We start from the raw sequence: 12679 nt of genomic DNA on the forward strand, positions 1-12679 counted from the left end.
CAAAATAGGGTTAGAAAAATGCCATATTTTAAACACCCACTTTACCAAATAAAGGCTTTTTATTATGCAAAATTTTCAAGGATTTATTTCTGTGAGTATATCAAGTATAACAAGTGAGATACTTTTCACTAATGTAAAATGTCAGTATTTATGGCAGGACATTTTTAGAATTCTAAACAAATTAAGTGTCATAGCTAATATGGTTTCAATAATAGCCATCTTTCATTTGTAAGTCTACAGTCTTTATTCTAAATGTTACACTACAGATATCAATGACCTATAATGTCATAATTCAATTCACAATTTTTTTTAAGTCCACAGGCTCTATGATCTTACACATGGGACTCAAGTTTAAAGCTGTATGACACTCATTGCTTTTATTCCAGTCAATGCGTCTCTTTAATAATGTTAAAATTTTTAAATCTGAATATTTACATGAAAGCATGGCCAAGCCAAATAAATCTGCCCAACCCCCACAGTCTTTAACACATTTAATACCTAGAAATGAAGAAATGACCTTTGCCTTCACAATCCAAGGATGTCCAAAGAACACTATTCCCTACAATATGACAATTCACCCAGGCACATTTTATGGAACTCTAGTATGTTGCCCAATGGCATTCAGATGGTCACCACCCATAAAAAAGGGAACGTTTTTTGTGAGATAAGGGAGTTGTATAATTTAATTCTAAGAAATACTTCAAAATTAATGTATTAATCTATTACTGAGTCCATGAGATCCACATGGGGCATCTTGCTTAAAAACATATACTATCAGTAAACTCCTGCCTAGAGGTAATACAACTGATTTCAGTTCAATAATTAATTAAGAAATCATTCACACAGGACCCCAATAATTGTAAGTTAACTAAACACCAATACTAAGGGTACTTTCACAGACCCAGATCTGCTAGTCTGAAATACTACTTCAGGCTACTGGTTAGGGAGATTTGTTCCTGAAAAATAGAACAGGAAAAATGGAAAGAACTATGTGAACTCTATGAAGTGGCCAATGAAGGAGGGATGGGCTTTTCACTTAGGAGCTGCCCACGAGGCATAGCACAAGGAAAGGCTAAGAAAAATGGAAATGTCATTTTTAAAAGAGAGAAAGAGTAGCTATAAATCCAGGGAGAAAAATAATGCTGAAACATGTAATGTCTTCCTGAAGAGACAGAATTTATAATTCTAACCCAAGGACTTCCATTAAGGAGTAACACTCTGGTTCTCTAGGTAGTTAGCGTTTTCTCTTTTTTATTTTTATTTTTTAATTTTAGAGAGAGAGAAAGAGAATGAGTAGGGGAGAGTGGCAGAGGGAGAGAGAGAAATAATCTTAAACAGTCTCCATGTTCAGCGTGGAGCCCTACATGGGGATCAATCTCATGACCACGAGATCATGACCTGAGCAGAAAGCAAGAATGCGACTCTTAACTGACTGAGCCACCCAGGCACCCTGAGTTTTACTGTTCTTATTATGAGAGGATCCACCTTCACCTCTGGCCTCCCTGCCATCTTTTATCCATGTTCAGATTGGACCTGAGGTCTTTCAACACATTCCATTTTTTTTTTTCTCTTGGCAAGAAGTTTTCCTTCCTTATCCACTTAAGAATCAATTATTCCTCCCCTGTTCTCTCACTCTCTCTCTCTCTCCAAAAAATAAACACTAAAAAAAATTATTTTTAAGGGGCGCCTGGGTGGTTCAGTCGGTTAAGCGTTCAGCTTTGGCTCAGGTCATGATCTCACAGTTCCCAAGTTCGAGTCCCACATCAGGCTCTGTGCTGACAGCTCAGATCCTGGAGCCTGCTTCGGATTCTGTGTCTCCCTCTCTCTCCCTCTGCCTGTCCCTTGCTCTCCTCTCTCTCTTGAAAACATTTAAAAAAAAAGAATCAATTATTCCTTTTTACTTGTTGTCTTTTTCTTTTGAAATGCGCTAGCAGCTCTTACCTATTTCCTTATTCTTAAGTAGAATTCTTTCAGTTTTTCCTTGATTAGTCTGCATTTATCATTTGAACTGAGACTCTGCAAACTCTTCCTTTTTTGGCAGAAGAGGCAGGGGTTGAAAATGCTATCAAGTAGAGATTCAAGAACTATTTGCCAGTTGATTTATTTTAAACTTTTTTTAAGTGTATTTATTTTTGAGAGAGAGAGAGCACAAACAAGGGAGAGGCAGAAAGAGAAGGAGAGAGAGAGAATCCCAAGCAGGCTCCGCAATGTCAGCTCAGAGCAAGAGGTGGGGCTCAAAACCATGAACTATGAGATCATGACCTGAGCCTAAATCAGACACTTAACCAACTGAGCCACCAACGTGACCCTACCAATTGACTTAAGTCAAATTTCCTGTTAATGACTCTATTTGCAGCATATTAATCATCAGCAAAATCTAGGATATTAAAAGGATCTTAGAGGGTTTATTTTTTATGACAAAGCTGAAATACAGGTTTGGGATAAGAAGAAACGAGATTTGTGGTTTAATGCTGCATAAAAGTACAAAACATACTTAACATTTTAAATAAATAACAACTAGGTTTCAAGACAAAAAAAAATCACTCACAAGATAAATCCAATGTGACTTTGTAAGGACCATAACACTGGTGAACGGGCCCCAAGAGGGAAAATAATCTCTTTTTCAGGTTCTATTATTTCTGGCAGGTTTTACTGGCTATTTTGACTATTGCCCTACTATTTATTTGCAACAACTCAGGAAGGGTTGGTGTTGTTTCCATAAAATTGGGAGAATAAAGTAAAACACTAATTTTGGAGAGACGACCAATCAGAATAAAAATTCAATTGTATTACTGTAATAAAAGCTGATGCTCAACCTTTGTTAATTATATGCTACACACTGCTGTAAGAGATTTACATATGTTAAATTACTTAATCCTTTTAATAATCCCATGACACAAGTAATTTCATTATTCCCATTTTCTGTATAGGACAACTGAGGCCCGGAGGGATAGGTCACTTGCTTAAGGTCACACAGCAGTAGTGAAGATGTCACTTGAACTCAGCCAATGCAGGCCCAGAGTCCATGCTGCTAAACACCACTGTCCCTGCCCACATTAAAACGCATACACTGATTAGAACCAGACCTGGGGACTGCTAAGAAACTTAACATGAAAAACAATTTCCAAATACATTACATGAGACGTAGGGCCTATTGTACAACTGTGACTAAATTCCCAATCCAGTTTCTTCTAATTTAGTTGAAACATTTGCACATTTTGAATTTTAGAAACTATGTGTTCAGCTGAAAAGCAATACTTACTTATGTTGAACTGAACTCGTGCCACAGGATTTTTGAGTTGTTGACAGGAGTGGAAATGTCATGGACTAAGCTAAAACATCTCTGCATCTGGCCTCTCAAGTCGTGTAAATATGAATAATTAAAGTAAGAAACAGTTGTGCTTGCAGAAGCAAGCTAATAGTTTAAGTTGCTCATCTGAAACAAAGGTCTTTGGAGCCCTTCACCTAGGCCCACATCCCAGGTATTCAAGCCCTTTTCTCAAAAATCCTTGTGCCTTCATGCTCCCCTGAAGACTTGCAGGAGTCCTGACCTACAACCTATTCCCTCCTCCCAAACCAACCTCTTCCCTCCCTCAAAACTCAAACACCCACTCACAGGCTAGAAGGAATCCACTTAGTCTGGGGAAATCTACAAAAAAATGTGAATGCCAGGTGGCCCCTGAAATTTTCCAAAGGCTTTTGTATTTTAAACAGAGGATACTTTGATAGCTCAAAGAAATCCCTAATCAGTGGACTGATGAGGGTGAAACAAAGGAAGTCAATAGAGATAGATACAGCTGGAGAGGAGGAGGCAGTAATTTCAGAGGAAAGGATTAGTAAGAAATTGCTCCTTCCTAAAAAGAGGACAAAACGCCTTCTTTCCACTTCTGAACTAATAGCTCTAATATCAAGGTTAGATCAAATGTGGGAGTCTGCCCCCACAAACGTTCCTATGACTACTCAAGTGGAGAGAGAACCTGCCAATCACAAAGGTCTTTTGAAAGGGGGTGTTTGTAAATTGGGGATTGCCTGGATCTCCCACAGCACAACAAAGGCATTCCATCCCACACAAGTCAACTGGGAAGAGGGGTGAATCTTATTTGTTCAATGATTTCATAATTCGTTAAATTAAAAAACTACCATCATTAAAAACTGTTAGACACTGGAATTTCAAAGGAGAATTTAGTTTTTATTAAATGTAAAGTGCTTGCGTAGAAAAATTATTCCAACAGGTTTATTGGATCCTCCCTATATTTGACATTAAGAATGCAAAATGAATTAGCTTTTTTTTAAGGAACTCGCAATCCAGTAACAGACATATATTTCTATGCTTTTTATAGAGTTATAATGCCATGATAAGTCTAAGTACAGGCTACCACAGTTAATTTGACCTAGTTTTCCAATAGGGTTGTCCTATCTTTTGGAAACTCAGAGAATTCTAAACAGATGACTTTCTTTATCCTAGAATAAGCATTTACCCACCTACCCACACAAGAATTTCACCTCAATTTCAGTCTCAGGACTCAACTATCAGCTCCCAGAAATCTATTTCTGGTTAGCAGGAATACTAGATCTGTTTTTCACAGGTAACTCTATTTGATGGTTATCTACAAAACTTTCCAGAGAGCATCTAACAAAAATGCCCATTAAGTTTCAGTTCAATCTATAAGTAAAAACACTTCATCTGTTTTAGTTCCAGTTGTGCAGATCTAATTAAAACCCTATTAATTCCCCAAGCCAGAAATTCTCTAAAGGAAATACAACTCAGAGTGTTGCTAGGGATTTTGTTTTTCACATGCAGGTCCCTGATGTGGGCTAGGAACCACCTCCAGGGGAAAGAGCCCTAAAAGGATGGAAGAGTATGTGTGTGTTCCTGTTCTCCTGCCAGATTTTCTGAAGAAAATGGAAAGCAGATCGAGAAGGCACGCCAACTTGAAGATTGGTGGAAAACTGCAATTTCACTTAAAGTAGTAGGTGGCAATAGTGTGAGATTATGACTAAGAAAATGAACATGAGGAACACGTGGAACTTGGAAACACTGGATGTCAGAGGCTTTACCAGATAAGACAAAGGGTGCTCTGGAACTTTGCTGTAGAAACACATGTGAATAAAAACTGATGTCACTTCAAGACACCTAACAGATCACTAATAAAGATTCAGAAAGCATCAGAGGCATCTGATGTCTCCCCAAAAGAAGACAAACCTTAAGGTACCCGAGGGGTGGCCAGAACCTCCCTGGGAGCCAGGAAAGCACTCTGGGCTTTGAGAGGTCAGACATAATGGGAGTCTCATTTCCATATTATATATCTTACAGATCAAATAATTCTTATGTTTAATATTTCAAATTGAATTTATATGTATATATATGTATGTATATATGTATACATATATGTATGTATGTATATGTATGTATATATGTATACATATATGTATATATGTATGTATATACATATACATATAAGCCCTGTGTGGGGCTCTGCACCGACAGCACAAAGCCAGCTTGGGATTCTCTCTCTCTGCCCTTCCCCACTCATTCACCCCCCAAAATAAATAAATAAACTTTAAAAGGAAGAACACTTATATTAACTTACCTAAATGCCATTTAAAAATACTTTATAATAATAAATTGATTATAATATACTGAAGTCAAATTCCAAACCAAATAGATTTTCTTTAAATAAAATAATGAATGTGTACTTTTATTTGTTAAGTTATATTTCTTTCTTGATTTTAATGCTAGACCTGGAGTGTGTCATGAGCTATCACATAAAAATGGACAGGAGAAACATGCATAAAAGATAGGAAGAATTAAATCAGATGAGCAGTTTAAAATCTAAAATTTTCAGTGATGATGACTAAAACACTTAAGGAAATTCCATCGAAATGAACATCATAATTCATATTTATTGCTTGGTCACCTCAGGCAATAAATGATCAATACACAAAACACTCTTTTTGGCTAGGGAGTCATACCTGCTTCCAAGTTAGACATCATTTTTATTTAAGTGATACTGTAAAATACTATTAAATGAATAAGATTCACATAGAGTAGACAAACCACTTAACATCTCAGTATCAGGCTGGGTCTAAGTGATGCCACAGTAAGTATTAACTTAACACTCAATCATTCATATTTAATAGCATAGAAACATGTTCAAAATATTTAGTTATATAAAAAGTAACTAGTTGAGAAATAGTATGCACATCATGACTCCAATCACATAAAAATGTACAATACACAAATAAATATGTAAATGTTTATATACACATACACACAATTAACATATATACACACAAATCAATATACGTAACTGGAAGATGTGCATATATGAGTATCACTAATAGACCTACTCCCCAAAGTGATTATCACATAATTAAGTAAAATTAATAAATCTCTATATGCCTGTTTTTTAGAATTAGACATCAAACATAATGTTGAAGTCAATTTTAATATTTCTACTTCATTTTTCTATCTGAAAGTCATTTCTTTTTATTTGTTTAAAAAAGTTTTCTAATATTTATTTTTGAGAGAGACACAGAGAGAAAACGTGTGAGTGGGGGAGGGGCAGAAAGAAAGAGAGAGAGAGAGAGAGAGAGAGAGAGAGAGAGAGAGAGAGAAAGAATGAATCTGAAGCAAGCTCCAGGCTCTGAGCTGTCAGCACAGAGCCTGATGTGGGGCTTGAACTCACAAACCGTGAGATCTTGACCTGAGCTGACGTTGGACATTTAACCAACTGAGCCACTCAGGCACCCCCTATCTGGAAATCATTTTGACAAACTGAGAATTTCGAACACATCTCAACAAATGCCCTTTCTTCATTTTTTATTAGATTGTAAGGAGGTATGGTTCTTGGTATCTGGCAGCAGTCTTTGAGGGTGGTGGGAGGGAACCAGATAAGCCAGCAAACAAACTAATAAAGTTCCCTCACTTTACTGTGGGCCAGGGGAATCAGTTCTAGGTTCAAAGGCACTTACAGATTAGGATATGCTTCTTTAAAAAAAATCACTAAAATTCAGGTTTTAAACTGTTCTAAGACACTAAGTAGAAATTTCAATAAAGGGCCAGCGGTGCCTAGGAATTTTGCGCATTTGCTCAGCTCTTTTGTTTGTGGGTTTTAACAAGAAAAGCATGTTAGGCAGTACTCACTTTGGGGCCTTGCAGTCCTGGCTTTCCCGGAGGACAAACACAGGGAGCTGGAGTAGAGCCTACATCACTGGGACCGTTGAGGCACTGCAAAGACAGAAATGGAAATAAACAACAAATGTGGGAAGACACATACATATGCATGTGTACACAGGTATGTGTATGCACCTGCATGTCTGTGCGAAATGGTAAAGGTATCTCACACTGACTTTCCAATTTTATTCAGACCAATCCAATACGAAATTCTGAATCACAAAAAGCTATGAAAATGAAATACACTCCAATGACAGAAAAAATGAGTTCTATTTGTCTAATATACTCACAGTTGATGGAAGCAAGCTAAACAGTCCCACAGTACAAATACTACCTTAAGGAGAATAATAGTTTCCAGGCCTACCTCACCATTCTGAAAGAAAAGGAAGAACAAATGGGTTTTAAAAGATGCTTTTAATTTTTTCTAAATTTTCTTCCTAATTTACAGATATTTCATTGTCCAGGTTCCAGATACATGAAGTATTGGAACCGGCAAGAGTTAAAACATTTGCTTGCAACTATCCTTAAAAAAAGTACCTATTTATACATGTTATGACAACATTTACAGTAGGATAAAGTAAGGAAATGAACAACAATGACGAGTGAAAGGAGTAAACGAAAATGCCAAAGCAGCTTGGTATAATGGCCACTCAGGAGCAAAAGTACCTCGGTGAGATTTATATGCCCCCTCGAACTTTCTGGAAGTCATTTAAGAACCAGAGGAAAAAGCCAAAACACATCTGAGAAAGTCACAAATTCCACGCATTAAATTTTATGCCTTTTACTTTAGGAGAACTTCTCACTCAACAATCTGTTTCTCAGTGAATAACACATGATTTTAAACAGGTTAATAATCTTTCCAAACAATAATAAATTCAATCAGAAGATAAGAAAGTGGGAATAAGATGCAAAAGGCAAACAAGCCTCATGAACTCACACCTCAGAGGAAGGGAAGAGACATAAAAACACAAAACAGTGGCTGTGAGGACTGAGAATGCACCATTTAATCCTGGGCTTTCATGATGTGGGAGGGTAATGGTAATGGCCATCACATCGATGAAGAAATATCAACAAATAAGTATATAAGATGGACTCTCAACTGCAATCACTTATTAGTACTTTTAGGAGAGATTAGAGATTCATATTCTAAGCTATAAATATCTAAAATAAAAGTTACGGTGTTTAAACAACTACCTATCTAAAAGACCAAGAATGAATTATTTCTAAAAGGTTCCATGTTGGATTTTATTATAGATCCTTCATAGCACTGCTCCACATCCTCAAGTTTTCAGAACATGTGGATTTGCAGATTATTCAGTTTGATAGGAAAAAAGGAGATTATGACAGTATGACTTTACAAACTAAAAGAACTATAGCATGAGCTCAAATGTCACTGGAAACTTTTACAATATTCTGCCTTATTTGCATTACAAATATATATATATGTGTATATATATATGTATATACATATATACATATATATGTGTATGTATATATATATATATATATACATATATATATATATATATACACATACACACACACACACACACACATACATACATACATATAGGTCCAAGGAGAGAGGGATCGATTACACACACACATACTAGGAGCAGACATATATAATCAGACTAATATTTTAGCTTATAATTATTTCCTCCTAACACATTAATGAATATAGCTACATAAATAGAAAGTGGCTTATAACCTAGAAACAAGAAAATCTTACTTAGGTAACAACAACAAAAAGAAACCTATATATTCCTTATGGTTTGAGAAAACGTGCTGATGAACAGGAAAATGAATCACTTCCTATTCTTTAGAACTGTGCTGTGTGGGGTATTCTGTCCACACATTTAATGAAATATAGAAATGTATTTACACTCTAGATATTCAGACAAAGAATCCTATGTTTTTCTAGAGCAGGCCCAGCCCTGCTTCACTTGAGTACTGGAAATATCACACACTGAGATGTGTAAAAAATACTTCCTTGTGCTCTTCCATTCCTTATGTGTACAGAGATACATTATAATTTTATTTCAATTATGAAATATGTTTTAATCAATGTAACTTTATTTGCACTGACAATTAACAAACAAATTAACGTATATTTAATTAAGGCTCACACATTATCTGTCATTTGTTTATTGCTCTGAAAGTACTGAAGCAACACTCGGGGGAAAATAATCCATCCTACTCACAAATCCAGGAATCTCGCATGCCGTCTCTCTGTTGTTCTGTTCTGGGTCACAGTAGATTCGCAACTTCTGGACATCAAACTAGGAACAAAACCCACTCAAGTTAAAATTGAGGCACAAGCTAATAGCTTAATAAAAGCAACCCAAATACATTAGCTGTTACGTAAGGTTTAGCACTCAGCTAAAACATAAAAACACTAAATCTGAACACCTAAGATACAGTTTAAAGATGTGATGCAACATAATTCATAACGAAAACTCTAGCACTAAAAACAAATCTCTGATGTCCTTCAGGAACCAGTGGAGCTTTTATTATTATCTCTGTATTAAGAGCTAGTCTAGAGAGCATTTCCTAGCACACTTAAAAGCTTTCCCAGGCTTTCTGTGTTTATCCTAAATCTCTGCAACATTTCTGATTACAATAGAGTCGGCTTAAGAAGTCATCTTTCGTTTCAGACACTTAGTTGATGGCATGGAGTGTTATGTGATGAGTAGGCCAAACACCTGTTTCTATTTAAACACTTACTACAATTTGACATGTAACATTAATACAGAGAGACCATGTGCATAATTTGGATGTGACAGTCTTCCCTTAATAGAAACACAGTGGGAAAAACACACCTTTTCAAACAAAGCATTTTTCAAGAAATGGCTATCTTTTTATACACACACTTCTCAAACCACAGATAGATACTCCAGCTTCAAAAATATTTCAAAAATATCAAAAATTAGTTTTAAGAAGAAAGAACACCAAGATGCATTCATCTTATTATATCCTCACAGCTGCAAACAAATTTTATAGCCCCTACTCACAGCTCCAATCTTACATTTTCTTTTCCAAATTCGGTATCTCCTGGGAAATATGAAATTAATGTTTCCTAAGAATGTAGAATTCTACCCTTAACCCAGGGGAACATTTTTCTAAGAATTCCTATAAAATCTATTAAGTCTAACTTTGCATTTTAATACACACTCAAATACAAAATCCCACTAATAAACTGAATACATTTTAAGTGTCTTAAAGGAATTAATAATTAAGTCAAATGCAGTTAAATGTTGTACATACTACCACAAAGGACAGCAAGAGCTCCACTTTATTTTTTTTTTTTCAACGTTTATTTATTTTTGGGACAGAGAGAGACAGAGCATGAACGGGGGAGGGGCAGAGAGAGAGGGAGACACAGAATCGGAAAGGAGAGCTCCACTTTATACAAAGCAAAAAGCAAATCATTGTTCATCTACCTGAACGGTTTCTTCTTTCCCAGAATACTTTCCAATTTGAGTTTGCCCGCTGATGAAGATCCCTAAAACTGGATGTAAGGGCTTGTTTTCAATCTGTTGATCATCGATATACAGAGTTACATCTTGTTCTGTTACTAAGAGACGAATTTGATGCCAGCCTTCATCAAATAATGTCTACAGGAAGAAAGTATGGAACATTCATGAACAAAATGCTAACATCTTTCATTTTCTTTGTTCCCATTCCTTCGCTGCCAACCATAAATCCATACCACACAGATGGTCTGTACCATGTACTAATTCACCTTGACCCAAGCGGGACCTTAAACGCTACTAATTAATTAATCCCCATTTTCCATTACATATTCATTACATATTAGTAGATGTATCAATTTCCTGAAGCAATTCCTTCAAGGTCACAAAAAAAGTTCTTACGTCTGAATCCAAATGGCTTCTCCCATTCTTCATCCTATTTACTTCATTGCAACTTTGCACCCTTAACGAGTCCATCTTCCTTGATATCCTCATTCAACTTCCATGATTCAAACCATCTTGATCATCTTTGTTTCTTTTTCTCCATTTGCTTATTCTGTTTCTTCAAAGGCTCCTCTTCCTCACCTGCCCTTTGATGAGGTCATTCTCCACAGGTTTGTCATTGGCCTTTTTCATTCTCCCCTTTGATTATCTTACCCACTTCTACAGGACAATTATTACTTCGATGGAATAACTCCCATATCTACATCAACAGCCTGGACCTCATTCCTACATATGGGACCTACAATTCTAATACTGGCTAGTATAATTTTACCAGGATATTTCACAATCAGACTGAGAGAATGTGTAAGCAAAATGAACTTGAACTATCCCCAAAACTTTCTTCCTTTCAGTTTCCCTCAGATAATAATATCTTCAGTTTCTAAACTGCAACAAGTGTCTTTACCTCTTGCCCTCCCCTCAGTTCTAATAATAACCAGATGCAAAATTCTACCAAATATGACTTTTGACTCAAATTCACTTCTCCCTTTCCATTCTTATTACCATTGTTTAGGTTCATGGATATCTTGCTTTATCTAAATAATTTTCAAACGCATCTCTAATCCTGCTCTCTCTAAGCCATTCTTCATACCTCTACTACCATTAATCTCTCTCGCTAGAATTTCATCAAGAGAAGATACCACACCTTATTAATTTCCGGATTCCCAGGACCTATGCCAATTCCAGGAAAGAAATGTAAGTATTCTTTGTGAAAGCAAAAGGAGGAGAGCGTGCTGCTTTGACCATGGCACACCTATTAAAGGCTTTTAGATGGAATCCTGTCATCCACTGAATGAGTCTAAAACCCTGTGTATGGCTTCCAGGTCCCCATAAATTGAGTTCACACCTTGTTAGCTCTTTCTTTCATGTATCTTATACTCCAAACACAGGGGGCACCACTTTCTACCCTTTAAATAAAAACCCTGCATTTTATTATACATGATTACTCAATACTGAACCACTGACTTACATATCCGTAGCTCTCTTCATCAAAATCCTATTCGTTCTTCAAAGTCCCATCCAAAAAGCAGCTCATTAATAAGTCTTGTCCACATTTTGTATTAGAATCTACATTTCCCTCTACAGTCCACTAATACTTAGTACTCCTATTAGATATCAGAGACCTTCAATCTTCCATTATATATAAGTTCCTTCGAGGTATGAAATATGCCTTATTCATTTGTGATTTCTTATAGAACCTAGCAATTTGCCTTTAATAAAAATAAAGTTTTTAAAAATTTAATCTGCTTACCATATGAAATTGCATAGATGCATAATTTCATATACAACCTTGTACACTTCCTAAATTATACAATACAGTGTTAGACTACCATAATTATAATAATGACCAAAACATAACTGTTTTTATCACTACATCTGTATTCCGAACATATTTGACTTGGAAAATAAACTTTTATTTTTAGTTTATCAATTTTATTAAATACAGCTTCCTTCTGGGGAAACAAAATGTCCTCCCAATAATTGTGAATTCTTTACCCATTATCTACCTGTATTTGATGTTCTAACA

The 12679-nt window shown here is 35.9% G+C and overlaps 1 protein-coding gene across 4 annotated transcripts in view; it reads right to left on the reverse strand.

Annotated features, from left to right (window-relative positions):
* COL21A1 (collagen type XXI alpha 1 chain) overlaps nucleotides 1-12679 on the reverse strand; it is a 248843-nt gene that overhangs the window by 91306 nt on the left and 144858 nt on the right. For 3 of the 4 annotated variants that reach the window (XM_045057676.1, XM_045057675.1, XM_045057674.1), the window contains 4 exons: nucleotides 10621-10794; nucleotides 9382-9459; nucleotides 7542-7550; nucleotides 7148-7231 (listed from right to left, as the gene is read on the reverse strand). In XM_045057676.1, coding sequence (XP_044913611.1) covers nucleotides 7148-7231; nucleotides 7542-7550; nucleotides 9382-9459; nucleotides 10621-10794 — 345 coding nt within the window. The remainder of the gene's footprint in view (nucleotides 1-7147; nucleotides 7232-7541; nucleotides 7551-9381; nucleotides 9460-10620; nucleotides 10795-12679) is intronic. The other variant, XM_045057677.1, reaches the window with a different exon arrangement.

The sequence above is a fragment of the Felis catus genome, chromosome B2 (genome assembly GCF_018350175.1).
Source record: "Felis catus isolate Fca126 chromosome B2, F.catus_Fca126_mat1.0, whole genome shotgun sequence".
Lineage (NCBI taxonomy): Eukaryota > Metazoa > Chordata > Mammalia > Carnivora > Felidae > Felis > Felis catus.